At 47.4% G+C, this 27,833-nt stretch overlaps 1 protein-coding gene across 1 annotated transcript in view; it reads left to right on the top strand.

The window, feature by feature from the left end:
* The window catches only part of fbxo41 (F-box protein 41), a 619,689-nt gene that overhangs the window by 504,288 nt on the left and 87,568 nt on the right, over window positions 1-27,833 (top strand). The window contains exon 11 of the mRNA XM_068027311.1: window positions 17,725-17,883. Coding sequence (XP_067883412.1) covers window positions 17,725-17,883 — 159 coding nt within the window. The remainder of the gene's footprint in view (window positions 1-17,724; window positions 17,884-27,833) is intronic.

The following is a 27,833-nucleotide window of genomic DNA, read 5'->3' as shown; positions in this document are numbered from 1 at the left end:
AGGGCTGTTAAGAAGGCATATGGTGTGTTAGCTTTTATTAGTAGGGGGATCGAGTTTCGGAGCCACGAGGTCATGCTGCAGCTGTACAAAACTCTGGTGACACCGCACCTGGAGTATTGCGTGCAGTTCTGGTCACCGCATTATAGGAAGGATGTGGAAGCTATGGAAAGGGTGCAGAGGAGATTTATTCGGATGTTGCCTGGTATGGAGGGAAGGTCTTACGAGGAAAGGCTGAGGGACTTGAGGTTGTTTTCGTTGGAGAGAAGGAGGAGGAGAGGTGACTTAATAGAGACATATAAGACTCAGAGAAAATGGGTGAGATTCTAAACGAGTACTTTGCATCGGTATTCACCGAGGAGAGGGACATGACGGATGTTGAGGTTAGGAACAGATGTTTGATTACTCTAGGTCAAGTCGGCATAAGGAGGGAGGAAGTGTTGGGTATTCTAAAGGGCATTAAGGTGGACAAGTCCCCAGGTCCGGATGGGATCTATCCCAGGTTACTGAGGGAAGCGAGAGAGGAAATAGCTGGGGCCTTAACAGATATCTTTGCAGCATCCTTAAACACGGGTGAGGTCCCGGAGGACTGGAGAATTGCTAATGTTGTCCCCTTGTTTAAGAAGGGTAGCAGGGATAATCCAGGTAATTATAGACCGGTGAGCCTGACGTCAGTGGTAGGGAAGCTGCTGGAGAAGATACTGAGGGATAGGATCTATTCCCATTTGGAAGAAAATGGGCTCATCAGTGATAGGCAACATGGTTTTGTGCAGGGAAGGTCATGTCTTACCAACTTAATAGAATTCTTTGAGGAAGTGACAAAGTTGATTGATGAGGGAAGGGCTGTCGATGTCATATACATGGACTTCAGTAAGGCGTTTGATAAGGTTCCCCATGGCAGGCTGATGGAGAAAGTGAAGGCGCTTGGGGTCCAAGGTGTACTAGCTAGATGGATAAAGAACTGGCTGGGCAACAGGAGACAGAGAGTAGCAGTAGAAGGGAGTTTCTCAAAATGGAGACGTGTAACCAGTGGTGTTCCACAGGGATCCGTGCTGGGACCACTGTTGTTTGTGATAAACATTAATGATTTGGAAGAAAGTATAGGTGGACTGATTAGCAAGTTTGCAGACGACACTAAGATTGGTGGAGTAGCAGATAGTGAAGGGGACTGTCAGAGAATACAGCAGAATACAGATAGATTGGAGAGTTGGGCAGAGAAATGGCAGATGGAGTTCAATCAGGGCAAATGCGAGGTGATGCATTTTGGAAGATCCAATTCAAGAGTGAACTATACAGTAAATGGAAAAGTCCTGGGGAAAATTGATGTCCAGAGAGATTTGGGTGTTCAGGTCCACTGTTCCCTGAAGGTGGCAACGCAGGTAAATAGAGTGGTCAAGAAGGCATACGGCATGCTTTCCTTCATCGGACGGGGCATTGAGTACAAGAGTTGGCAGGTCATGTTACAGTTGTATAGGACTTTGGTTCGGCCACATTTGGAATACTGCGTACAGTTCTGGTCGCCACATTATCAAAAGGATGTGGATGCTTTGGAGAGGGTGCAGAGGAGGTTCACCAGGATGTTGCCTGGTATGGAGGGCGCTAGCTATGAAGAGAGGTTGAGCAGATTAGGATTATTTTCATTAGAAAGACGGAGGTTGAGGGGGGACCTGATTGAGGTGTACAAAATCATGAGAGGTATAGACAGGGTGGACAGCAAGAGGCTTTTTCCCAGAGTGGGGGTTTCAATTACTAGAGGACACGAGTTCAAAGTGAAAGGGGAAAAGTTTAGGGGGGATATGCGTGGAAAGTTCTTTACGCAGAGGGTGGTGGGTACCTGGAACGCATTGCCAGCGGAGGTGGTAGATGCGGGCACGATGGAGTCTTTTAAGATGTATCTAGACAGATACATGAATGGGCAGGAAGAAAAGAGATACAGAACCTTAGAAAATAGGCGACATGTTTAGAGAGAGGATCTGGATCGGCGCAGGCTTGGAGGGCCAAAGGGCCTGTTCCTGTGCTGTAATTATCTTTGTTCTTTCTTTCTTTATAATCAGAGGGTTGGATAGGGTGGATAGTGAGAGTCTTTTTCCTCGGATGGTGATGGCAAACACGAGGGGACATAGCTTTAAGTTGAGGGGTGATAGATATAGGACAGATGTCAGAGGTAGTTTCTTTACTCAGAGAGTAGTAGGGGCGTGGAACGCCCTGCCTGCAACAGTAGTAGACTCGCCAACTTTAAGGGCATTTAAGTGGTCATTGGATAGACATATGGATGAAAATGGAATAGTGTAGGTCAGATGGTTTCACAGGTCGGCGCAACATCGAGGGCCGAAGGGCCTGTACTGCGCTGTAATGTTCTAATTCTAATTGACAGGATGCAGAGCTGGGCTGAGAAGTGGCAAATGGAGTTCAACCTGGAAAAGTGTGAAGTGATTCATTTTGGAAGGTCGAATTTGAATGCAGAATACAGGCTTAAAGACAGGATTCTTGGTAGTGTGGAGGAACAGAGGGATTTTGGGTCCATGTCCATAGATCGCTCAAAGTTGCCACCCAAGTTGATAGGTTTGTTAAGAATGCGTGTGGTGTGTTGGCTTTCATTAACAGGGGGATTGAGTTTAAGAGCCGCGAGGTTATGCTGCAGCTCTATAAAGCCCTGGTTAGACCACACTTGGAATATTGTGTTCAGTTCTGGTCGCCTCATTATAGGAAGGATGTGGAAGCTTTAGAGAGGGTGCAGAGGAGATTTACCAGGATGCTGCCTGGACTGGAGGGCATGTTTTACGAAGAAAGGTTGAGGGAGCTAGGACTTTTCTCATTGGAGCGAAGAAGGATGAGAGGTGACTTGATAGAGGGGTACAAGATGATGAGAGGCATAGATAGAGTGGATAGCCAGAGACTTTTTCCCAGCGCGGAAAGGGCTATCACCAGGGGGCATAATTTTAAGGTGATTGGAGGAAGGTTTCGGGGAGATCTCAGAGGTAGGTTCTTTACACAGAGAGTGGTGGGTGCGTGGAATGCACTGCCAGCGGTGGTGGTAGAAGCAGATACATTAGGGACATTTAAGCGACTCTTGGATAGGTACATGGATGATAGTAGTATGAAGGGTATGCAGGTAGTTTTGATCCTAGAGTAGGTTAAAGGTTCGGCACAACATCGTGGGCCGAAGGGCCTGTACTTTGCTGTACTGTTCTATGTTCTATACCCCCTGTCTTCTATGACCGAGCCAGTTCTGCATCCATCTTGCCAGCTCACCTCTGATCACGTGTGACTTCATCTTTTGTACCAGTCTGCCATGAGGGACCTTGTCAAAGGCTTTACTGAAGTCCATATAGATAACATCCACTGCCCTTCCTTCATCAATCATCTTCGTCACTTCCTCAAAAAACTCAGTCAAATTAGTAAAACACGACCTCCCCTTCACAAAACCATGCTGTCTCTCGCTAATAAGTTCGTTTGTTTCCAAATGGGAGTAAATCCTGTCCCGAAGAATCCTCTCTAATAATTTCCCTACCACTGGCGTAAGGCTCACCGGCCTATAATTTCCTGGATTATCCTTGCTACCCTTCTTAAACAAAGGAACAACATTGGCTATTCTCCAGTCCTCTGGGACCTCACCTGTAGCCAATGAGGATGCAAAGATTTCTGTCAAGGCCCTAACAATTTCCTCCCTTGCCTCCCTCTGTATTCTAGGGTAGATCCCATCAGGCCCTGGGGACTTATCTACCTTAATGCTTTGCAAGACACCCAACACCTCCTCCTTTTTGATAATGAGATGACTGAGACTATCTGCACTCCCTTCCCTAGGCTCATCATCCACCAAGTCCTTCTCCTTGGTGAATACTGATGCAAAGTACTCATTTTACACCTCGCCCGTTTCCTCTGGCTCCACACAAAGATTCCCATCTCTGTCCTTGAGTGGGCCAACCCTTTCCCAGGTTACCCTCTTGCTCTATATATACGTATAAAAAGCCTTGGGATTTTCCTTATTCCTGTTTGCCAATGACTTTTCATGACCCCTTTTAGCCCTCCTAACTCCTTGCTTAAGTTCCTTCCTGCTGTCTTTATATTCCTCAAGTGCTTCATCTGTTCCTAGCCTTCCAGCCCTTACAAATGCTTCCTTTTTCTATTTGACTAGGCTCACAATATCCCGTGTTATCCAAGCTTCCCGAAACTTGCCAAACTTGTCTTTCTTCCTCACAGGAACATGCTGGTCCTGGATTCTAATCAGCTGACATTTGAAAGACTCCCACATGTCAGATGTTGATTTACCCTCAAACAGCCGTCCCCAATCTAAATTCTTCAGTTCCTGCCTAATATTGTTATAATTAGCCTTCCCCCAATTTAGCACCTTCACCCGAGGACTACTCTTCTCCTTATCCACAAGTAACTTAAAACTTATGGAATTGTGGTCACTGCTCCCGAAATGCTCCCCCACTGAAACTTCGACCACCTGGCCGGGCTCATTCCCCAATACCAGGTCCAGAATGGCCCCATCCCTAGTTGGACTATCTACGTACTGTTTCAAGAAGCCCTCCTGGAAGCCCTTCACAAATTCTGCCCCATCCAATGCCCGAGCACTAAGTGAGTCCCAGTCAATATAGGGGAAGTTAAAATAACACACCACTACAACCCTGTTACCTGTACATCTTTCCAAAATCTGTCTATATATCTGCTCCTCTACCTCCCGCTGGCTGTTGGGAAGCCTGTAGTAAACCCCCAACATCGTGACTGCACCCTTCCTATTCCTGAGCTCCACCCATATTGCCTCGCTGCATGACCCCTCTGAGGTGTCCTCCCGCAGTACAGCTGTGAAATTCTCCTTAACCAGTAATGCAACTCCCCCACCCCTTTTACATCCCCCTCTATCCCGCCTGAAGCTTCTAAAGCCTGGAACATTTAGCTGCCAATCCTGCCCTTCCCTCAACCAAGTCTCTGTAATAGCAACAACATCATATTTCCAAGTACTAATCCAAGCTCTAAGTTCATCTGCCTTTCCTGTTATACTTCTCGCATTGAAACAAATGCACTTCAGACCACCAGTCCCGCTGTGCTCAGCAACATCTCCCTGCCTGCTCTTCCTCTTCGTCCTACTGGCCTTATTTACTCTGTCCTCCTCATTTATTTGACTAGCTGTCCTACTGCTCTGGTTCCGACCCCCCTGCCACACTAGTTAAAACCCTCCTGAGTGACGCTAGCAAACCTTGCAGCCAGGATATTAGTGCCCTTCCAGTTTAGATGCAACCCATCCTTCTTGTACAGGTCCCATCTGTCCCTGAAGAGAGCCCAATGGTCCAGATATCTGAAACCCTCCCTTCTATACCAGCTGCGCGATCTTCCTATTTCTAGCCTCACTGGCACGTGGCACAGGGAGTAATCCAAAGATTACAACCCTAGAGGTCCTGTTTTTTAACTTACTACCTAACTCCCTAAACTCCCCCTGCAGGACCTCATCACTCTTCCTGCCTATGTCATTGGTACCGATGTGTACCACAACCTCTGGCTGTTCACCCTCCCCCTTCAGAATGCCCCCTGTCCATTCAGAGACATCCTTGACCCTGGCACCAGGGAGGCAACATACCGTCCTGAATCGGAGAATAACTCTCTGCTGGTTGGAATCATACTTAGCACAAAGGAAGATGGTTGTGGTTTTTGGAGGATAATCATCTCAGCTCCAGGACATCACTGCCAGAGTTCCTCAGGCTATTGTCCTAGACCCAACCAACTTCAGTTGCTTCATCAATGACCTTCCTTCAATCATAAGGTCAGAAGTGGGGATGTTCGCTGATGATTGTACAATGTTCAGCACCATTCCCGACTCCTCAGATACTGAAGCAGTCCATGTAGAAATGCAGCAAGACCTGGACAATATCCAGGCTTGGGCTGATGTGTGGCGCGAATGTTACTTGCCACTTAAGTGCGAGGCAATGACCATCTCAAACAAGAGAGAATCTAACCATCTCCCCTTTACATTCAATGGCATTACGATCGCTGAATCCCCTCACTATCAACATTCTCGGGGTTACCATTGACCAGAAACTGAACTGGAGTAGACATATAAATAAAGTGGCTACAAGACCAGGTCAGAGGCTGGGAATCCTGCGGCGAGTAATTCACCTCCTGACTCCCCAAAGCCTTTCCGCCATCTACAAGGCACAAGTCAGGAGTGTGATGGAATACTCTCCACTTGCCTGGATGGGTGCAGCTCCAACAACACTCAAGAAGCTTGACACCATCCAGGACAAAGCAGCCACTTGATTGGCACCCCATCGACAAACATTGTCTCCGTCCACCACCGACATACTGTGGCAGGTGTGTGTTCCATTTATAAGATGCAATGCAGCAACTCACCAAGACTCCTTAGACAGCACCTTCCAAACCTGCGACTTCTACCACCTAGAAGGAGAAGGGAAGCTGATGAATGGGAACACCACCACCTGCAAGTTCCCTTCCAAGCTCCACACCATCCTGACTTGGAACTATATCACCGTTCGTTCACTGTTTCTGGGGCAAAAGCCTGGAACTCCCTTCCAAACAGCGCTGTGGGTGTACCTACCCCACATGGACTGCAGCGGTTTCAGAAGGTGGCTCACCACCACCTTCTCAAGGGCAATTCAGGATGGGCAATAAATGCTGGCCTAGCCAGTGACACCCACATCCCATGAACGAATAAAAAAAATACTGTACATAGTAATCCAGATGTGGTCGCACCAATGTCTTGTATAACTGAAGCATAACCTTCCTACTTTTGTATTCAATTCCCCTTGCGATAAACAATAACTTTCAATCAGCTTTCCTAATTACTTGCTGTACCTGCATACTAATCTTGTGTGATTCATGCACTAGGACACCTAGATCCTTCTGCATCTCAGAGCTCTGCAATCTCTTCCTATTTAGATAATATGCTTCTTTGTTATTCTTCCTGCCAAAGTGGACAAGTTCATATTTTCCCACATTATACTCCATTTGCCAGATCTTTGCCCACTCTCTTAACCTATCTATATCCCTTTGTAGCCTCCTAATGTCCTCTTCACAACTTACTTTCCTACCTACCCTTGTGTCATCAGCAAATTTAGCAACCATAACTTCGGTCCCCTCATCCAAGTCATTTCTATAAATTGTAAAAAGTTGAGGACACAGCACAGAGCCCTGTGGCACACCACTTGTTACATCTTGCCAACCAGAAAATGACCCATTTATGTTTACTCTCTGTTTCCTGTTCGCTAGCCAATCTTCTATGTCATGTTACAGTTGTATAAGACTTTGGTTCGGCCACATTTGGAATACTGCGTGCAGTTCTGGTCGCCACATTACCAAAAGGATGTAGATGCTTTGGAGAGGGTGCAGAGGAGGTTCACCAGGATGCTGCCTGGTATGGAGGGCGCTAGCTATGAAGAGAGGTTGAGCAGATTAGGATTATTTTCATTCGAAAGACGGAGGTTGAGGGGGGACCTGATTGAGGTGTACAAAATCATGAGAGGTATAGACAGGGTGGATAGCAAGAAGCTTTTTCCCAGAGTGGGGGATTCAATTACTAGGGGTCACGAGTTCAAAGTGAGAGGGGAAAAGTTTAGGGGGGATATGCGTGGAAAGTTCTTTACACAGAGGGTGGTGGGTGCCTGGAACGCATTGCCAGCGGAGGTGGTAGACGCGGGCACGATAGCGTCTTTTAAGATGTATCTAGACAGATACATGAATGGGCAGGAAGCAAAGAGATACAGACCCTTAGAAAATAGGCGACATGTTTAGATAGAGGATCTGGATCGGCGCAGGCTTGGAGGGCCGAAGGGCCTGTTCCTGTGCTGTAATTTTCTTTGTTCTATCAATGCCAATATGTTACCCCCTACACCATGAGCTTTTATTTTGCACAATATCGTTTGATGTGGTACCTTATCAAATACTTCTTCAAAGAATTCCAATAAATTGGTTAAACATGATTTCCCTTTCAGATAACTGTATTGACTCTGCCTGATTACCTTGAATTTTTCTAAGTGCCCTGCTATAACGTCTTTCATCATAGCTTCTAACATTTTCCCTATGACAGATGTTAAGTTAACTGGCCTGTAGTTTCCTGCTTTCTGTCTCCCTTTTTGAATAAAGGATTACATTGGCTATTTTCCAGTCTAATGGAACCTTCCCCAAATCAAGGGAATCTTAGAAAATTAAAACCTACTCATAAACTATCTCACTAGTCACTTCTTTTAACACCCTCGGATGAAGTCCATCAGGACCCAGGGACTTGTCAGCCCGCAGCTCCAACAATTTGCTCAGTACCACTTCCCTGGTGATTGTAATTTTCTTGAGTTCCTCCCTCCCTTCCATTTCCTGACTTACAGCTAATTCTGGGATGTTACTTGTATCCTCTTTAGTGAATACCAATGCAAAATACCTGTTCAATTCATCTGCCATCCCCTTATTTTCCATTATTAATTCCCAGCCTCGCTTTCAGATTTTTAATAATTAATTTAATTTTAATTCCACCAACTGCTCTGGTGGGATTTGAACTTGTGTTTTCAGGGCATTAGCCTGGACCTTTCGATTACTATTTCAGTGACATTACACCACTTTTTTAAAATTCATTTTTGGGATGTGGGCATCACTGGCAAGGCCAGCATTTGTTGCCTATCCCTAATTGCACTTGACAACTGAGTGGCTTGCTAGGCCATTTCAGAGGGCATTTAAGAGTCAGCCACATTGCTGTGGGTCTGGAGTCACATGTAGGCCAGCCCAGGTAAGGATGGCACATTTCCTTCCCTAAAGGACATTAATGAACCAGATGGATTTTTTACGACAATCGGCAATGGTTTTGTGGTCACCATTACTGAGATTAGCTTTTTAAATTTCAAATTTATTAATTTGATTTAAATTCCATCAGCTGCCGTGGTGGGATTTGAACTCATGTCCCCAGGGCATTAGGTCTAGGCCTCTGGATTGCTAGTTCAGTAACATTACCTCTATGCCACTGTCTCCCCAATGGATCTGGTACTGGGGAATGAGGTGGACCAAGTGTCTGTGGTCAGGCAAGCCCACCAGAGTTCCAGGATTTACAGGAACCTGCAGAGACAAAGAGAGACCTCTACGGGGCAGAGAAACCGTGAGGGTGATGCCTCAGCTAGTCGAAGTGTCACAGAAGAGTACAGTCATGTCTGCACAAATACCTGCAGGTAGGAGTGTCCCAGAGAACAAGGGGGAGATTAACAAAGAATCCTCCACCACAGTCAGACGAAAAGGGAACCCGACCCATCCCCTGAAGTCAAAAGTCTTTGTGTGACTCAGAGAGTTCAGAATAGACCTGCCCACTACTAACTCTCCTGAGGAAAAAGAAAGGGAAATTAAAGCAGCCACGCCACCCCAAAAAGACCATTTTTAATAAGCTTTCAGATTGATGAATGAATGGAAATGAATGAGAGAAATGCATGGTTTTTCTTTCTGTATCTTATATTTCTCTCAAACACTGTAATGAAATGCGCCATCTTTTTTCAAATCACATTTTATTCCCCTGGGTGTGGAGGTGTCAGGCAAATCCTCCACCTGCCAAGAATGAGGAAAATTAATTTCGCCACATGAACATTGATTTTAAACTTTTGTTGATGAAGAAGGAACTTGTTTTAAAAAAAACAGTTGACGACTTTGGCTAGAGCAAGACATTAGCATATCAACAGACAGCACTTCAAAAGATAAATGGGCTATTCCTTGCTCCAATTTAATCCACAATGGACTTTTGATTACCAGACGTTGAAGCATTCCAGGTTAACTACTAAGATGACAGACATGATCAGACCAGTTTAGTCACATGACTGGCTGAACTGTTGGAGTTTTTTTGGAATGTGTACTGGCCACAGGGTTAAAACTCAGAACGCTGTTCGCTCCTGGACTGAAAAGACCTCTCTCCTGTCTGCTCGCATCTTGCTCTCACCAGCTTCGGAAACCATTGAAGACATATGAACCCCAAGAGAGAAAAGTCTCCTACAGTGAACAAGGTTTAAGAAGAATACTGGGCCCTAACGAAAAGAAAGACTACTTACAAAAGGACTATAGTGAGCTCGAAGCACAGTAAACAAGAAACTCTTCTGATATTGCCTCAAACCTCTCCAGTTTATTTTTCTTTTGCTCTTTCCTGTCCCTATTTACATGTGCGTATCACGTATGCATGCTAGCGTGGGGCACGACGTGCATCCGTAGGTGTTAACCGAATCAGAGTTTAAGTTTAAGTTTTAATAAATTTCACTTTTCTTCTTTAAACCTAAGAAAGCATGTTTATGCTCATGTCTTTGCCATATAATTGGAAAGTGGTGAACCAGGATTCACCAAAGGGGAGGTCAAAACACAGTGTGTTTTAAAATTAAACCCTGTTACAGTAAGACCAGGTGAAGACAGTAAAAGACCCCTAGCCACCTTTCTCACCTGGTCGTAATACTGTGGAGGAACACTTGGGTAAGAGTGATCATCGTATCAGGTTTAGATTAGTAATGGAGAAGAGCAGCGAACAATCTAAAGTAGAACCTCTAAATTGGAAGAGGGCTTATTTCAATGGGATGAGAGGGGATCTAGCCAGGGTAAAATGGAACCCAAGACTGACAGGAAGAATGGGTGATCTTTAAGAAGGAGATGTTTCAGGTACAGGCTAGGTACATTCCAACATCCTTGGATATTGAGGGAGGTAGCGAAAATGATGAAACAAAAAAGAATTCGAGAAACAATAAACAGGGAAAAAAATCAACAGACATTGGGAGAGGTTTGAGTTAGTTCAGGATAGCCAGCGTGGATTTGTAAAAGGCAAGTTATGCTTGAAAAATCTAATTGAATTTTTTGATGAAGTAACAGAGAAAGTTGTTAAAAGGTATGCGATAAATGTTGTTTATATGGATTTTAAGAAAGCGTTTGATAAGGTATCACATAAAAGGCTAGTTAACAAAATAGAGGCTTATGGAATAGGAGGATCAGTGTCCGCTTGGATAAAAAATTGGTTTAAGGACAGAAGACAGTGAGTCGTGGTAAATGATTGTTTTTCAGACTGGAGGTTGGTAGATAGTGGTGTTCCTCAAGGGTCAGTGCTGGCACCACTTTTTTGATATCTATAAATGACTTGGATATTAGAATACATAGTAAAATTTCAAAATTTTTCAATGATGCTAAACTTGGAGGTGCAGCAGTGAGGATGGTACCAGTCAACTGCAATAGGACATAGATAGGCTAACAGAATGGGCAGACAAGTGGCAGATGGAACTTAGTACCGAGAAATGTGCAGTAATGCATTTGACAGAAGGGATAGAGCGAGCCTAAATGGTACAGTTCTAAAGAGTAGGGAATAATAAGTTATTAGATGGAGTCAGAATAAGGGAGAAAGATGTAAAGTCTCAATCAGGGTTAATGTGCATATATGTGAATGCATGGCGTGTGGTTAATAAGATTGGTGAGGTACAGGCGCAGATTGGAAATATGATGTTGTGACTATAACAGAGACCTGGCTTAACAAGGGCAGGACTGGGTGTTAAATATTCCTGGATACAAGGTGTTCAGGAAAGATAGGAAAGGAAGAAAAGGGGGAGAAAAGTATTGATTAAGGAAAGCATTACAGTGCTGGAGAGAGAGAATATCCAGAGGGGTCAAGGACAGAATTTTCCCCATCCCTGGAATCATTCTGGTAAATCCTCTGAATCTTCTCAAGGATCCTCACACTCTTCCTAAAGTGTGGTGGCTAGAACTGTCCAGGGATGGGGGAATTTAGTTACAAGGTTAAGGTGGAGAAGCTTGGGTTGTTTTCCTTGGAGCAAAGGAGATTGTGGGGAGTTTTGATAGAGGTGCACAAGATTATGACAGGTAAGGTGGACAAAGAAAAGTTGTTCCCATTAGCTAGTTATACAAGGACTATGGGACAGAGTTTTAAGGTTTTGGGCAAGAGTTTGTAGGATGGATATGAGGAAGAATTTTTTTACACAGTGAATGGTAATGACTTGGCACTCACTGCCTACAAGGGTGGTGGAAGCGAACACGATCAATGATTTCAAAAAGAAATTGGATGGGCACTTGAATGAAATAAGCTTACTGGGCTCTGGGAATCGAGCCTGGAAATGGGACTGACTGAATTGCTCCACATGGACACAATGGGCCAAATTGGCTCCTTCTGTGCCGTAATAACTCATTGACTCTAAACAGCTCCTAACCCACAATCGCCATTGAAGTCAGTATCTATTTATGGGTCCATAGTTAATACTCACCACCCACCTACAGTTAAACACAATTAATGTACAATTAGCACTCCTTGTCCCCTATGCTCATTCTTCCAGTCATCTGTATTCCAAGACTTGTGCACCCATGTGGGAGCAACTGGTTTGTGCAAAAGCCCAGAAGTCAGGACCAACTGCTTCAGCACATGCCAAATCACTCTGTAGTCTTTAGCAAATTAAAGTAACTCCAGAAAGCACAACTATTTGTACAATTGTAGCAGATGCCAGAAGGGGAGATGGTGGCGTAGTGGTAATGTCACTGGACTAGTAATCCAGAGGCCCAGGCTAATGCCCTGAGGACATGGGTTCAAATTCCACCATGGCAGCTGGTGGACTTTAAATTCAATTAATTATTACAAATCTGGGATTGAAAGCTAGTCCCTGTAATGGTGCCATGAAACTATCATTAATTGGTGTAAAAACCCATCTGGTTCACTAATGTCTTTTAGGGAAGGAAATCATAGAATCATAGAAAGTTTATGGCACAGAAAGAGGCCACTTGGCCCATCGTGTCTGTGCTGACTGAAAAATGATCCACCCAGTCTAATCCCACCTTCCAGCATTTGGTCCATAGCCCTGCAGATTACAGCACTTGTGGTGCATATCCAGATTCCTTTTGAATAAGTTGAGGGTTTCTGCCTCAACTACTCTTTCAGGCAGAGAGTTCCAGACCCCCACAACCTTCTGAGTGAAAAGTTTTTCCTCATCTCCCCTGTAATTTTTCTACCAATCACTTTAAATCTATGCCCCCAAGTCACTGATCTCTTTGCTAAGATGAATAGACCCTTCACCTCCACTCTATCCAGACCCTCAAAATTTTGGACATTTCAATTAGATCTCCCCTCAGCCTTCTCTGTTCCAAGGTGAACAACCCCAGCCTATCCAATCTTTCCTCACAGCTGCATTTTTCCAGTCCCGGCAACATCCTCGTAAATGGATGACAGGTGAAATTGTGAGACTAGCTAAGAGGAAAAAGGAAGCATACATAAGGTCTAGGAGGCTGAAGAAAGACGAAGCTTTGAAAGAATATTGCGCTGTAAAGAAGTACTGCGCTGTAATGTTCTAATATCGGGAATGTAGGACCAATCTGAAACGAGGAATTAAGAGGGCTAAAAGTGGTCATGAAATATCTTTAGCAAACAGGGTTAAGGAAAGTCCCAAAGCCTTTTATTCATATATAAGGAGCAAGAGGGTAACTAGAGAAAGGATTGGTCCACTCAAGGACAAAGGAGGAATGTTATGCGTGGAGTCAGAGAAAATGGGTGAGATTCTAAATGAGTACTTTGCATCGGTATTCACCGAGGAGAGGGACATGACGGATGTTGAGGTTAGGGACAGATGTTTGATTACTCTAGGTCAAGTCGGCATAAGGAGGGAGGAAGTGTTGGGTATTCTAAAAGGCATTAAGGTGGACAAGTCCCCAGGTTCGGATGGGATCTATCCCAGGTTACTGAGGGAAGTGAGAGAGGAAATAGCTGGGGCCTTAACAGATATCTTTGCAGCATCCTTAAACACGGGTGAGGTCCCTGAAGGTGGCAACGCAGGTCAATAGAGTGGTCAAGAAGGCATACGGCATGCTTTCCTTCATCGGACGGGGTATTGAGTACAAGGGTTGGCAGGTCATGTTACAGTTGTAGAAGACTTTGGTTCGGCCACATTTGGAATACTGCGTGCAGTTCTGGTCGCCACATTACCAAAAGGATGTAGATGCTTTGGAGAGGGTGCAGAGGAGGTTCACCAGGATGTTGCCTGGTATGGAGGGCGCTAGCTATGAAGAGAGGTTGAGCAGATTAGGATTATTTTCATTAGAAAGACGGAGGTTGAGGGGGGACCTGATTGAGGTGTACAAAATCATGAGAGGTATAGACAGGGTGGATAGCAAGAAGCTTTTTCCCAGAGTGGGGGATTCAATTACTCGGGGTCACAAGTTCAAAGTGAGAGGGGAAAAGTTTAGGGGGGATATGCGTGGAAAGTTCTTTACGCAGAGGGTGGTGGGTGCCTGGAACGCGTTGCCAGCGGAGGTGGTAGACGCGGGCACGATAGCGTCTTTTAAGATGTTTCTGGACAGTTACATGAATGGGCAGGAAGTAAAGAGATACAGACCCTTAGAAAATAGGCGACAGGTTTAGATAGAGGATCTGGATCGGCGCAGGCTTGGAGGGCCGAAGGGCCTGTTCCTGTGCTGTAATTTTCTTTGTTCTTTGTTCTTTGTAAATCTCCTCTGTACCCTCTCTCGTGCAATTACATCCTTTCTATAATGAGGTGACCAGAACTGCACACAGTACACAAGTTGTTGCCTAACCAATGATTTATACAGTTCCAGCATAACCTCCCTGTTCTTATATTCTATACCTCGACTAATAAAGGAAAGGATTTCATATGCCTTCTTAACCACCTTATTGACCTGTCCTGCTACCTTCAGGGATCTGTGGACATTCACTCCAAGGTCCCTCACTTCCTCTACACTTCTCAGTATTTTCCCATTAATCTTGTATTCCTTTGTATTCTCCCCAAATGCATCACCTCACACTTCTCTGGTTTGAATTCCATTTGTCACTTTTCTGCCCATCTGATCAGACCATCTTCCTGCAGTCTACAGCTATCCTCGCTATCTACCACATGGCCAATCTTTGTGTCATCTGCAAACTTCTTGATCAGGCCCCCCTACATTTATGTCCAAATCATTAATCTATACCACAAAAAGCAGGGGACCCAGTACTGAACCCTGCGGAAGGCCACTGAAAACAGTGCTCCAGCTGCAAAAATACCCGTCAACAATTACTCGTTGTTTCCTGCCATTGAGCCAATTTTCTATCCACCTTGCTGCTTTTCCCTGGATCCCATGGGATTTAATTTTTTTAACCATTCTTCCATGTGGGAGCTTGTCAAAATCCTTGTTAAAATCCATGTAGACCACATCAACTGCGCTACCCTCATCTATCTTCCTTGCCCACTGCTGAGGTTAGACTGACTGGCCTGTAATTATTTCGTCTATCCCTTGCTCCCTTTTTAAACAGAGGTACAAAGTTAGCAGTTCTCCAATCCTCTGGCACCACACCTGTATCCAGTGAGGACTGGAAAATGATGGTCAGACCTTCTGCTATTTCCTTTCTTGTTTCTTTTAACAGCCTGGGGTACATTTCATCCAGCCACAGTGATTTATCAACTTTCAAGGATGCTAATCCCACTAATACTTCCTCTCTCCCTATGTTTATCACATCCAATACTTCATACCCCTCTTCCTTTACTAGAATATCTGTATTGCTCCCCTCTTTTGTGAAGACAGACGCAAAGTATTCATTACGAACCATATCAACATCTTCTGCCGCTACATGTAGGTTACCTTTTTGGTCTTTTTTGGGCCCTACTCTCTCCTTAGTTCTCCTCTTACTCTTAAAGTATTGATAAAACATCTTTGGGTTCACCCTGATTTTGCTTGCCAATATTCTTTCATGGTCTCGCTTAGCTTTCCTAATTTCTTTTTTGATTTCACCCCTCCACTTTCCATACTTTTCTCAGCTTTCTGTAGTATTGAGTTCTCGGTGTCGGATATAAGCTTTCCTTTTCTAACTTATCTTAGCCTGTAAGTTCCTTGACATCCATGGGGCTCTAGATTTGGATGTCACACCCTTTTTCTTTGTGGGAACAGCTTTACTCTGAACCTCTTGAATTTCCCTTTTGAATTTCCACGTTTTGACACTGATTTACCTACTAGTAGCTGTTTCCAGTCCACTTTCGCTAAATCACTCCACAGTTTAGTAAAATTGGCCTTTCCCTAATTGAGAACTGTAACCCCTGTTCTATCCTTGTCCTTTTCCATAATTACATTAAAACTGATCGAATTATCATCACTACCACCAAAATGCTCTCCCACTGCCACTCCTTCCACCTGCCCATCTTCATTTCCTGAAACTAAGTCTGAAACTGTGCTCTCTCTTGTTGGCTGAAAAAGTTTTCTTGAATGCACATCAAGAATCTGCTCCCTCAATTCCTTTCACACTATCCCAGTTAATATTGGGGTCGTTAAAATCCCCTCCTATTACTGCCCTATTGTTCTTGCACTTCTCAGAGATTTGCCTACATATCTGCTCTTCTATCTCCCTCTGACTGTTTGGGGCTCTATAGTACATTCCCAGCAGTATGATTGCCCCTTTTTTGTTCCCTAGCTCAATCCATATGGCATCATCTGATGTACCTTCCAACATATCAACCCTCCTCACAGCTGTAATTGTTTGTTTGAACAAAATTGCCATTCCCCTTCTTTTCTTAGCCCCCTCCCTATCGCGTCTGAAAACCCTGTAACCAGGAACGTTGAGCTGCCATTCCTGTCCCTCCTTAAGCCATGTTTCTGTAATGGCTATGATATCGTACTGCCACGTGTCTATCTGTGCCCTCAGCTCATCTGCTTTATTTGCTACACTCCTTGCCTTGAAATAGGTATCTCGAGCACTGCCAAACTCTTTTTTATTTTCTAACCAGACTCATCCATTAATTTCTGAAGAAGGGTCACTGACCTGAAACGTTAACTCTGCTTCTCTCTCCACAGATGCTGCCAGACGTGCTGAGTATTGCCAGCATTTCTTGTTTTTATTTCAGATTTCCAGCATCCGCAGTATTTTGCTTTTATCATCCATTAATTTTCCGCCTTTCATTTTCATTTCTGATTTTCTCCCAACTGAGTCTACCCTCAGGTCCCCATCCCCTGCCAAACTAAACCCTCCCCATCAGCACTAGCAAAACGTCCCATAAGGAACTCAATCCCGGGTCTGTTCAGGTGCAACCTGTCTGGCCTGTACAGGCCCCTTCGCCCAAAGAGGCAGTCCCAATGTTCCAAGAGTCTAAAGCCCTCCCTCCTGCACCATCTTTCCAGCTACGCATTCATCTGTCTTATCCTTCTATTCCTGTACCTTCTGCCATCCTTACCTCGTCTGGCCTACGTGATTCCAGACCTACAGCAATATGGTTGACTCTTAACTGCACTCTGAAATGGCCTCGAAAGCCACTGAGTTCAAGGGCAATTATTGATGGACAACAAATGCTGGCATTGTCAGCGAAACCCACATCCCATAAAAGAATGTAAAACAATAAATCAATCAATCAACAACTAACCTGTAAGTAGTTGATGATCGCTTTAAATAACACTGGAATATTGCACTCCAGAAAGGCAGTGCTAGTGTCAATTCAGCATTCGGCAATGATTAGCCTGCTCTGCATATTTTCAACAGACGCTCAATGGGCACACACTCATGTCCTCGCCAATTTGGCATTTGGCGCAGCTCGCACTAAAGTTGGGAGCGTGTGCTACTGATGCCATTTTGGCCATCTAAGGCCACTCATAGCGCCCAAAAAACAGGCAGTACACATCCACATTTGCGGCGGTTGTGACTTAAGAACTACAGTCTATGATTTACAGATTGTTCTGTAGTGAGTTTCTTTCTGAACTGTGAAAGTTTTATTGTGAGGTTATTTATTATTTACACTCTGCATTATATTTATTCTTCAGCTCGGAACTGTATCCGATTACAAGTACTGGAACTTGATCACGTAACTGAAATAAACCAGGAAGTCGCAGCAGAAGTTTGTCGGGAGGGATTAAAGGGGTTAGAAATGCTGGTCCTGACATCAACCCCTGTCACCCCTAAAGCTCTACTCCATTTTAATAGTAAGTACAGTTTGTCCTTGAAACATTCTATAGATTTCACACAAGGAAAAGTAAATATTCGTGGTTGAGAGATTGACAGTCAGAAATTTGAATACTTGCAGCACAATATTAATTTTCACAAATTTCACTCAATTCTAATTACCGGACTATGGCTGAGATGGGATGTTCTCTTTAGACTCCTTGTCTCGAGAGACAATGGGTAAGCGCCTGGAGGTGGTCAGTGGTTTGTGAAGCAGCGCCTGGAGTGGCTATAAAGGCCAATACTAGATTGACAGGGTCTTCCCCAGGTGTTTATGTTTGTTTAGTTTAGAGATACAGCACTGAAACAGGCCCTTCGGCCCACCGAGTCTGTGCCGACCATCAACTACCCATTTATACTAATCCTACACTAATTCCATATTCCTACCACATCCCCACCTGTTCCTATATTTCCCTACCACCTAACTATACTAGGGGCAATTTATAATGGCCAATTTACCTATCAACCTGCACGTCTTTGGCATGTGGGAGGAAACCGGAGCACCCGGAGGAAACCCACGCAGACACAGGGAGAACTTGCAAACTCCACACAGGCAGTATCCAGAACTGAACCCAGGTCGCTGGAGCTGTGAGGCTGCGGTGCTAACCACTGCGCCACTGTGCCACAGGTGCTGCAGATAAAATTGGCTGTCGGGGCTGTTACACAGTTGGCTCTCCCCTTGCGCTTCTGTCTTTTTTCCTGCCAACTGCTAAGTGCGAGAAAGAAATAGGAAAATCAGGTATGTTTTCACTTAAAAGTACCATCAAAGAAATATCAATGGCACAAACAAACAAGGAGGGGAGATTAGCCACACAGCTGGAAATGAAATAATTATAGGAATGCAATGCCATGATCTTTACAGTCCAGAGCCACAGTACAAGTGGGGTCGATGTAGGGTCAGCGATCAGGGTCCATGTGGGGCCAGTGATGTGGGGCCATGTTGGGTCAGTGATGTACATAAGAAAAAGCTTGAGGGTCTAAAGGATTTTAGGAGATTGGGTAATACGTTATTAAGTAGTATGGAGCTCAGCCAGACAGAATACAGCTTCTACAGAGTACTTATCTCAGGAATTTGGTGAGTAAGGTAAGCACAGTTAGTCAATTAGGTTACTAATTGGAATTGTTGGAATTCTGGCTGGCGACGGTGGTGGAATAGGTTAGCGCGCAGTAGTTATATGACAGTGCAGCTAACCAAGCTATGCTGAGGTTTTTCCAGCCAGGAGGATAAAAGAGCAGTGCAGAGAGCAAGAGTACAGCGAAATTGGTGGGGAGCATAAAAGAGCAGTCCCTGAGGGCGAGAGCACAGCGAGACCGGCGAGGAGGATAAAAGAGCAGCCCGGAGAGCGAGAGCACAGCAAGACCAACGGGGAGTAAAAGGAGTGGGCCAGAGAGTGAGAGCACAGTGAGACCAGCGGGGAGGATAATAAGCAGGCCGGAGGGCGAGAGCACAGCAGGACCGGCGAGGAGGATAAAAAAGCAGCCCGGAGAGCAAGAGCACAGCAAGACCAACGGGGAGTAAAAGGAGTGGGCCAGAGAGTGAGAGCACAGCGAGACCAGTGGGGGAGGATAATAAGCAGCCTGGAGAGCGAGAGCACAGCGAGACCAGTGGGAAGGATAAAAGAGCAGCCCGGAGAGGGAGAACACAGTGAGACCAGCGGGAAGGATAAAAGAGCAGCCCGGAGAGGGAGAACACAGTGAGACCAGCGGGAAGGATAAAAGAGCAGCCTGGAGAGCGAGAGCACAGCGAGACTGGCGAGGAGGATAAAAGAGCAGCCCAGACAGGGAGAGCACAGTGAGACCGGCAGGGAGGTAAAAGGGGAGGGCCGGAGAATGAGAGCACAGCGAGACCAGTGGGGAGGATAATAAGCAGCCCGGAGAGGGAGAGCACAGCGAGAATAGCGGGGAGGATAAAAGAACAGACCGGACAGGGAGAGCACAGCGAGACCAGCGGGGAGGATAATAAGCAGCCCGGAGAGCGAGAGCACAGCATGACCGATGAGGAGGATAAAAGAGCAGCTCGAAGAGTGAGAGCACAGCGAGACCAGTGGGGAGGATAATAAGCAGCCCGGAGAGGAAGAGCACAGCGAGACCAGTGGGGAGGATAATAAGCAGCCCGGAGAGGGAGAGCACAGCGAGACCAGTGGGGAGGATAATAAGCAGCCCGGAGAGGGAGAGCACAGCGAGACCAGCGGGGAGGATAATAAGCAGCCCAGAGAGCGAGAGCACAGCATGACCGATGAGGAGGATAAAAGAGCAGCCCGAAGAGTGAGAGCACAGCTAGAATTGCGGGGAGGATAAAAGAGCACCCCAGACAGGGAGAGCACAGCGAGACCGACGAGGAGGATAAAAGAGCAGCCTGGACAGGGAGAGCACAGCGAGAACGACGAGGAGGATAAAAGAGCAGCTTGGCAGGGAGAGCACAGCGAGACCGACGAGGAGGATAAAAGAGCAGCCTGGCAGGGAGAGCACAGCGAGACCGGCGAGGAAGATAAAAGAGCAGCCTGGCAGGGAGAGCACAACGAGACCGACGAGGAGGATAAAAGAGCAGCCTGGCAGGGAGAGCACAGCGAGACCGACGAGGAGGATAAGAGAGCAGCCTGGCAGGGACAGCACAGCGAGACCGGCGAGGAGGATAAAAGAGCAGCCTGGCAGGGAGAGCACAGTGAGACCGACGAGGAGGATAAGAGAGCAGCCTGGCAGGGACAGCACAGCGAGACCGACGAGGAGGATAAGAGAGCAGCCTGGCAGGGACAGCACAGTGAGACCGACGAGGAGGATAAGAGAGTAGCCTGGCAGGGACAGCACAGCGAGACCGACGAGGAGGATAAAAGAGCAGCCTGGCAGGGAGAGCACAGTGAGACCGGCAAGGAGGATAAGAGAGCAGCCTGGCAGGGAGAGCACAGTGAGACCAACGAGGAGGATAAAAGAGCAGCCCGCACAGGGAGAGCACAGTGAGACCGGCAAGGAGGATAAAAGAGCAGCCTGGCAGGGAGAGCACAGTGAGACCGGCAAGGAGGATAAGAGAGCAGCCTGGCAGGGAGAGCACAGTGAGACCGACGAGGAGGATAAAAGAGCAGCCCGCACAGGGAGAGCACAGCGAGACCGGCGAGGAGGATAAAATAGCAGCCTGGCAGGGAGAGCACAGCGAGACCGAAGAGGAGGATAAAAGAGCAGCCTGGCAGGGACAGCACAGCGAGACCGACGAGGAGGATAAGAGAGCAGCCTGGCAGGGACAGCACAGCGAGACCGACGAGGAGGATAAAAGAGCAGCCTGGCAGGGAGAGCACAGCGAGACCGACGAGGAGGATAAAAAAGCAGCCTGGCAGGGAGAGCACAGCGAGACCGACGAGGAGGATAAAAGAGCAGCCTGGCAGGGAGAGCACAGCGAGACCGACGAGGAGGATAAGAGAGCAGCCTGGCAGGGAGAGCACAGCGAGACCGGCGAGGAGGATAAAAGAGCAGCCTGGCAGGGAGAGCACAGTGAGACCGGCAAGGAGGATAAGAGAGCAGCCTGGCAGGGAGAGCACAGTGAGACCAACGAGGAGGATAAAAGAGCAGCCCGCACAGGGAGAGCACAGTGAGACCGGCAAGGAGGATAATAAGCAGTCTGGAGAGCGAGAGCACTGTGAGACCAGCAGGGAGGTAAAAGGAGTGGGCCAGAGAGTGAGAGCACAGCGAGACCAGTGGGGAGAATAATAAGCTAGCCTGGAGAATGAGAGCACAGCGAAACCGGCAAGGAGGATAAAAGAGCAGCCTGGCAGGGAGAGCACAGCGAGACCGACGAGGAGGATAAAAGAGCAGCCTGGAGAGCGAGAGCACAGCGAGACCGACGAGGAGGATAAAAGAGCAGCCTGGCAGGGAGAGCTGATCGAGACTGACGAGGAGGATAAGAGAGCAGCCTGGCAGGGACAGCACAGCGAGACCGACGAGGAGGATAAGAGAGCAGCCCGGACAGGGAGAGCACAGCGAGACCGACGAGGAGGATAAAAGAGCAGCCTGGCAGGGAGAACACAGCGAGACCGACGAGGAGGATAAGAGAGCAGCCCGGACAGGGAGAGCACAGCGAGACCGACGAGGAGGATAAAAGAGCAGCCTGGCAGGGAGAGCACAGTGAGACCGGCGAGGAGGATAAAAGAGCAGCCTGGCAGGGACAGCACAGTGAGACCGACGAGGAGGATAAAAGAGCAGCCTGGCAGGGACAGCACAGTGAGACCGACGAGGAGGATAAAAGAGCAGCCTGGCAGGGACAGCACAGCGAGACAAACGAGGAGGATAAGAGAGCAGCCCGGACAGGGAGAGCACAGCGAGACCGACGAGGAGGATAAAAGAGCAGCCTGGCAGGGACAGCACAGCGAGACAAACGAGGAGGATAAGAGAGCAGCCCGGACAGGGAGAGCACAGCGAGACCGACGAGGAGGATAAGAGAGCAGCCTGGCAGGGAGAGCACAGCGAGACCGACGAGGAGGATAAGAGAGCAGCCTGGCAGGGAGAGCACAGTGAGACCGGCGAGGAGGATAAAAGAGCAGCCTGGCAGGGACAGCACAGTGAGACCGACGAGGAGGATAAAAGAGCAGCCTGGCAGGGAGAGCTGAGCGAGACCGACGAGGAGGATAAGAGAGCAGCCTGGCAGGGAGAGCACAGCAAGACCGGCGAGGAGGATAAGAGAGCAGCCCGGACAGGGAGAGCACAGCGAGACCGACGAGGAGGATAAGAGAGCAGCCTGGCAGGGAGAGCACAGCAAGACCGGCGAGGAGGATAAGAGAGCAGCCCGGACAGGGAGAGCACAGCGAGACCGACGAGGAGGATAAAAGAGCAGCCCGGACAGGGAGAGCACAGTGAGACCGACGAGGAGGATAAAAGAGCAGCCTGGAGAGCGAGGGCACAGCGAGACCGGCGAGGAGGATAAAAGAGCAGCCTGGCAGGGAGAGTACAGCGAGACCGACGAGGGGGATAAAAGAGCAGCCTGGAGAGCGAGAGCACAGCGAGACCGACGAGGAGGATAAAAGAGCAGCCTGGCAGGTACAGCACAGTGAGACCGACGAGGAGGATAAGAGAGCAGCCCGGACAGGGAGAGCACAGCGAGACCGACGAGGAGGATAAAAGAGCAGCCTGGCAGGTACAGCACAGTGAGACCGACGAGGAGGATAAGAGAGCAGCCCGGACAGGGAGAGCACAGTGAGACCGACGAGGAGGATAAAAGAGCAGCCTGGCAGGGAGAGCTGAGCGAGACCGACGAGGAGGATAAAAGAGCAGCCTGGCAGGGAGAGCACAGCGAGACCGACGAGGAGGATAAAAGAGCAGCCTGGCAGGGAGAGCACAGCGAGACCGACGAGGAGGATAAGTGAGCAGCCTGGCAGGGACAGCACAGCAAGACCGACGAGGAGGATAAAAGAGCAGCCTGGCAGGGAGAGCTGAGCGAGACCGATGAGGAGGATAAAAGAGCAGCCTGGCAGGGAGAGCACAGCGAGACCGACGAGGAGGATAAAAGAGCAGCCTGGCAGGGACAGCACAGCGAGACCAACGAGGAGGATAAAAGAGCAGCCTGGCAGGGAGAGCACAGCGAGACCGACGAGGATGATAAAAGAGCAGCCTGGCAGGGAGAGCACAGCGAGACCGGCGAGGAGGATAAAAGAGCAGCCTGACAGGGAGAGCACAGCGAGACCGACGAGGAGGATAAAAGAGCAGCCTGGCAGGGAGAGCACAGCGAGACCGGCGAGGAGGATAAAAGAGCAGCCCGGACAGGGAGAGCACAGTGAGACCGACGAGGAGGATAAAAGAGCAGCCTGGAGAGCGAGAGCACAGCGAGACCGGCGAGGAGGATAAAAGAGCAGCCTGGCAGGGAGAGTACAGCGAGACCGACGAGGGGGATAAAAGAGCAGCCTGGAGAGCGAGAGCACAGCGAGACCGACGAGGAGGATAAAAGAGCAGCCTGGCAGGTACAGCACAGTGAGACCGACGAGGAGGATAAGAGAGCAGCCCGGACAGGGAGAGCACAGCGAGACCGACGAGGAGGATAAAAGAGCAGCCTGGCAGGTACAGCACAGTGAGACCGACGAGGAGGATAAGAGAGCAGCCCGGACAGGGAGAGCACAGTGAGACCGACGAGGAGGATAAAAGAGCAGCCTGGCAGGGAGAGCTGAGCGAGACCGACGAGGAGGATAAAAGAGCAGCCTGGCAGGGAGAGCACAGCGAGACCGACGAGGAGGATAAAAGAGCAGCCTGGCAGGGAGAGCACAGCGAGACCGACGAGGAGGATAAGTGAGCAGCCTGGCAGGGACAGCACAGCAAGACCGACGAGGAGGATAAAAGAGCAGCCTGGCAGGGAGAGCACAGCGAGACCGACGAGGAGGATAAGTGAGCAGCCTGGCAGGGACAGCACAGCGAGACCGACGAGGAGGATAAGAGAGCAGCCCGGACAGGGAGAGCACAGCGAGACCGACGAGGAGGATAAAAGAGCAGCCCGGACAGGGAGAGCACAGCGAACCTGCGAGGAGGTTGATGCAGCTCTGGGGAGGGTTCAGAGCAGACTGACGACGTTAAAAAAAAAATCAAAGTGTGACATCACAGAAAAGCAGGCAAGTAATTGGTTGGTGAATGTTTCTCTTTTTCTCTCTCTAAAGTTGGGCATTCTTTCAAATTAGGAGCTGGGAAATTAATACCCTGAATCAGGGTGAGTAAACAGTGAGTGCCTTAAAAAGAGTATTAGCACAGAGCAGGTCTAGAGGCATTAAGCAAAACTAATAGTTTAAACAACCTACCAACTGGATTCTAAAAGAGGGAATAGAATTTTTTTAGATCATGATGGGCAGCTGCGACCTGCTGCTTCAAATTTCTGCTCCATATGGGAACTTAACGAAACTTTGTGTGTCTTGGGCAGGGTCACATGTGTAGGAAGTGTCTTCAGCTGCTTGAACGCAAGCTCAGGTTCCAAGTTTGAGGGATAGCGGCAGTCGAAGCATCGGGGAGCAGGAGGGTTTCCTGGATCGTAAGTTCCAGGAGGTGGTCACTCCACAAACAGTGAGATTTTGGGATAGAAGATGGATGGCATCTCGGAGAGTAGAAAGAGGTAGGAGGTTAGGGTGCCACTCTCAAACTGTTACTCAGCTTTGGAGACAGCTGGGAGTGACGACACCTTGAAAGAATGCAGTTCATACCATGGCACCAAAGGCAAAGGGCTATACAGGAGGGAACAGCAAAGAGTAGCAATACAGTTGTTATAGGAGATTCCATAGTTAGAGGGACAGACAGGCACTTCTGTAACCATCATTGTGAGTTCCATATGGTGTGTTGCCTCCCTGGTGCCGGGGTAAAGGACATCATTGAGAGAGTGTAGAATATTCTGCAGGGGGAAGGGAGTGAGCCGGATGTTATGGTATCAGTGCCAGCAGCGTAGAGCAGGTATTGAGGTCCTACATTCAGATTTTCAGGAGCTAGGAAGGAGGTTAAAAAGTAGGACCTCAAAAGTCGAAATCTCAGTGTTGCACGCTAGTGAGAGTAAAAATGGGAACATAGGGAAGATCAATGCGTGTCTTGAGGCATGGTGCAGGAGTGAGGGCTTCAGATTCTTGGGGCATTGGGACCATTTCAGGGGCAGAAGGCACCTATTCAAAAGGGATGGGTTGCAGCTCAACAGGACTGGAACCAGTGTCCTCACTGGGAGGTTCACTAGCATGGTTGGGGAGGGTTTAAACTAAATTGGCAGGAGGATGGGCACCAGCATATAGAAGTAGAAAAGAGGCATAAGGTGCACAAAGTCCTAAAGAAGGGAGTAGTACCATAGTCAATAGGAGCAGTCTAAGAGGGATGACGAGGAATACAAAGACAAATGCATGTATGTAAATGCACAAAGTGTGGTGAGTAAGGTTGGTGAGCTACAAGCGCAAATAGCTATGTAAGAATATGATGTAGCAGCAATAACAGAAACGTGGCTTAAAAATGGTGAGGACTGGGCGCTTAATATTCAAGGATACAAAATGTTCAGAAAAGATAGGGAAAGAAAAAAGGTGGGGTGGCACTACTGATCAGGGAAGACATTGTAGTGTTGGAAAGAGAGGATGTCATTGAGGGGGCACAGTCAAAATCCATTTGGTTAGACTTAAGAAGCAAAAAAGAGTGATCACATTTCTGGTATTTTATAGGCCACCACAAGAACACAAGAAGATAAAAAATCAGAGCGGGAGAAGACCATATGGCCCATTGAGCCTGCTCCACCATTCAGTACGATAATGGCTGATCTTCAATTCCACTTTCATGCCGTCTCCCAATATCCCTTGTTTTCCTGAGAGACCAAAAATCTGTGTATACCAGCCTATGATATCCTAGAAGGTTCCTCTAATGAGGCCATATGGGTAGAACTTAAAAACAAAAAGGGGGCAATCACTTGGCTGGGAGTGTACTACAGGCCTCCAAACAGTCAGGCAGTGGTACAGGAGCAGATATGTAGGCAAATCTCAGAGAGGTGCAAAAATAATAGGGTAATAATAGTAGGGGATTTCAACTTCCCCTATATTAGAGGGGATAGTCTTAGTACAAAAAGCTTAATGGGGGTGGAATTCTTCAAGTGCATTCAGGAGAGCTTTTTGAGCCAGCTCGTAGAGAGTCCTACAAGAGGAGGGGCGGTACTGGTCTTAATCCAAGGGAATGAAGCCAGACAAGTGGTAGAAGTGGCAGTGGAGAAGCATTTCGGCGATAGTGACCATAACTCTGTAAGATTTAAGGTAGTTATGGAAAAGGACATAGGGGGACCGGAAATAAGAGTACTGAATTGGAGGAAGGCAGATTTCAATATAATAAAACAGGATCTGGCCAAAGTGAACTGGGAGCAGCTTCTTATAGGAAAGTCGACTTCAGACCAGTGGAGTCATTTAGAAGGGAAATTGTGAGGGTTCAGGTGCAGCATGTTCCTGTAAAGGTGAAGAGTAGGACCAACACGTCAAGGGAACCCTGGATGTCAAGGGATATAGAGGATTGGATAAGGAAAAAAAAAGGAGGTGTATAGCAGATTCAGAGTGCTGAAAACAGCGGAGGGCCTAGAGGAGTATAGAAAGTGTAGGCGAGTACTTAAAAAAGTAATTAGGAGAGCAAAGAGGGGGCATGAAAAATCACTGGCAGACAGGATAAAGGAAAATCCCAAGACATTTTATAAGTATGTTAGGGGCAAGAGGATTACCAGGGAAAAGTGGGGTCCATTAGGGATCAGAGAGGCAATCTGTCTGTGGAGCCGGAGGACATAGGGGAGGATTTGAACAATTACTTTTCATCGGTGTTTTCTATTGAAAGGGACGATGTAGGTGTAGTGATCAGGGAGGGGATTGTGATATACTTGATCAAATTAGCATTGTAAAGGAGGAAGTATTGGCTGTATTGGTGGGCTTAAAAGTGGATAAATTCCCAGGCCCAGATGAGATGTATCCCAGGCTGTTATGTGAGGCAAGGGAGGAGATAGTGGGGGCTCTGACACAAATTTTCAAATCCTCTCTGGCCACAGGAAAGGTACCAGAGGATTGGAGGACAGCGAATGTGGGACCATTATTCAAGAAGGGTAATAGGATAAACCAGGTAATTACAGGGTGGTGAGTCTAACATCAGTGGTAGGGAAATTATTGGAAAAAGTTCTGAGAGACAGGATTAATCTCCACTTGGAGAGGCAGGGATTAATCAGAGATAGTCAGCATGGCTTTGTCATGGGGAGATCGTGTCTAACTAACTTGATTGAATTTTTCTTGATTGAATTTTTCAAGTCAGTAACTAGATGTGTAGATGACGGTAAAGCAGTTGATATAGTCTACAGTAAGGCTTTTGATAAGGTCCCGCATGGGAGATTGGTTAAGAAAGTAAAAGCCCATGGGATCCAGGGTAATTTAGCAAATTGGATTCAAAATTGGCTTAGTGGAAGGAGGCAGAGGGTAATGGTAGAGGGTTGTTTTCGTGA

This window comes from Heterodontus francisci, chromosome 1 (genome assembly GCF_036365525.1).
Source record: "Heterodontus francisci isolate sHetFra1 chromosome 1, sHetFra1.hap1, whole genome shotgun sequence".
Taxonomy (NCBI): domain Eukaryota; kingdom Metazoa; phylum Chordata; class Chondrichthyes; order Heterodontiformes; family Heterodontidae; genus Heterodontus; species Heterodontus francisci.
The sequence above is the reverse complement of the archived record's forward strand: the minus strand, read 5'-3'. Positions and strand labels throughout refer to the sequence as shown.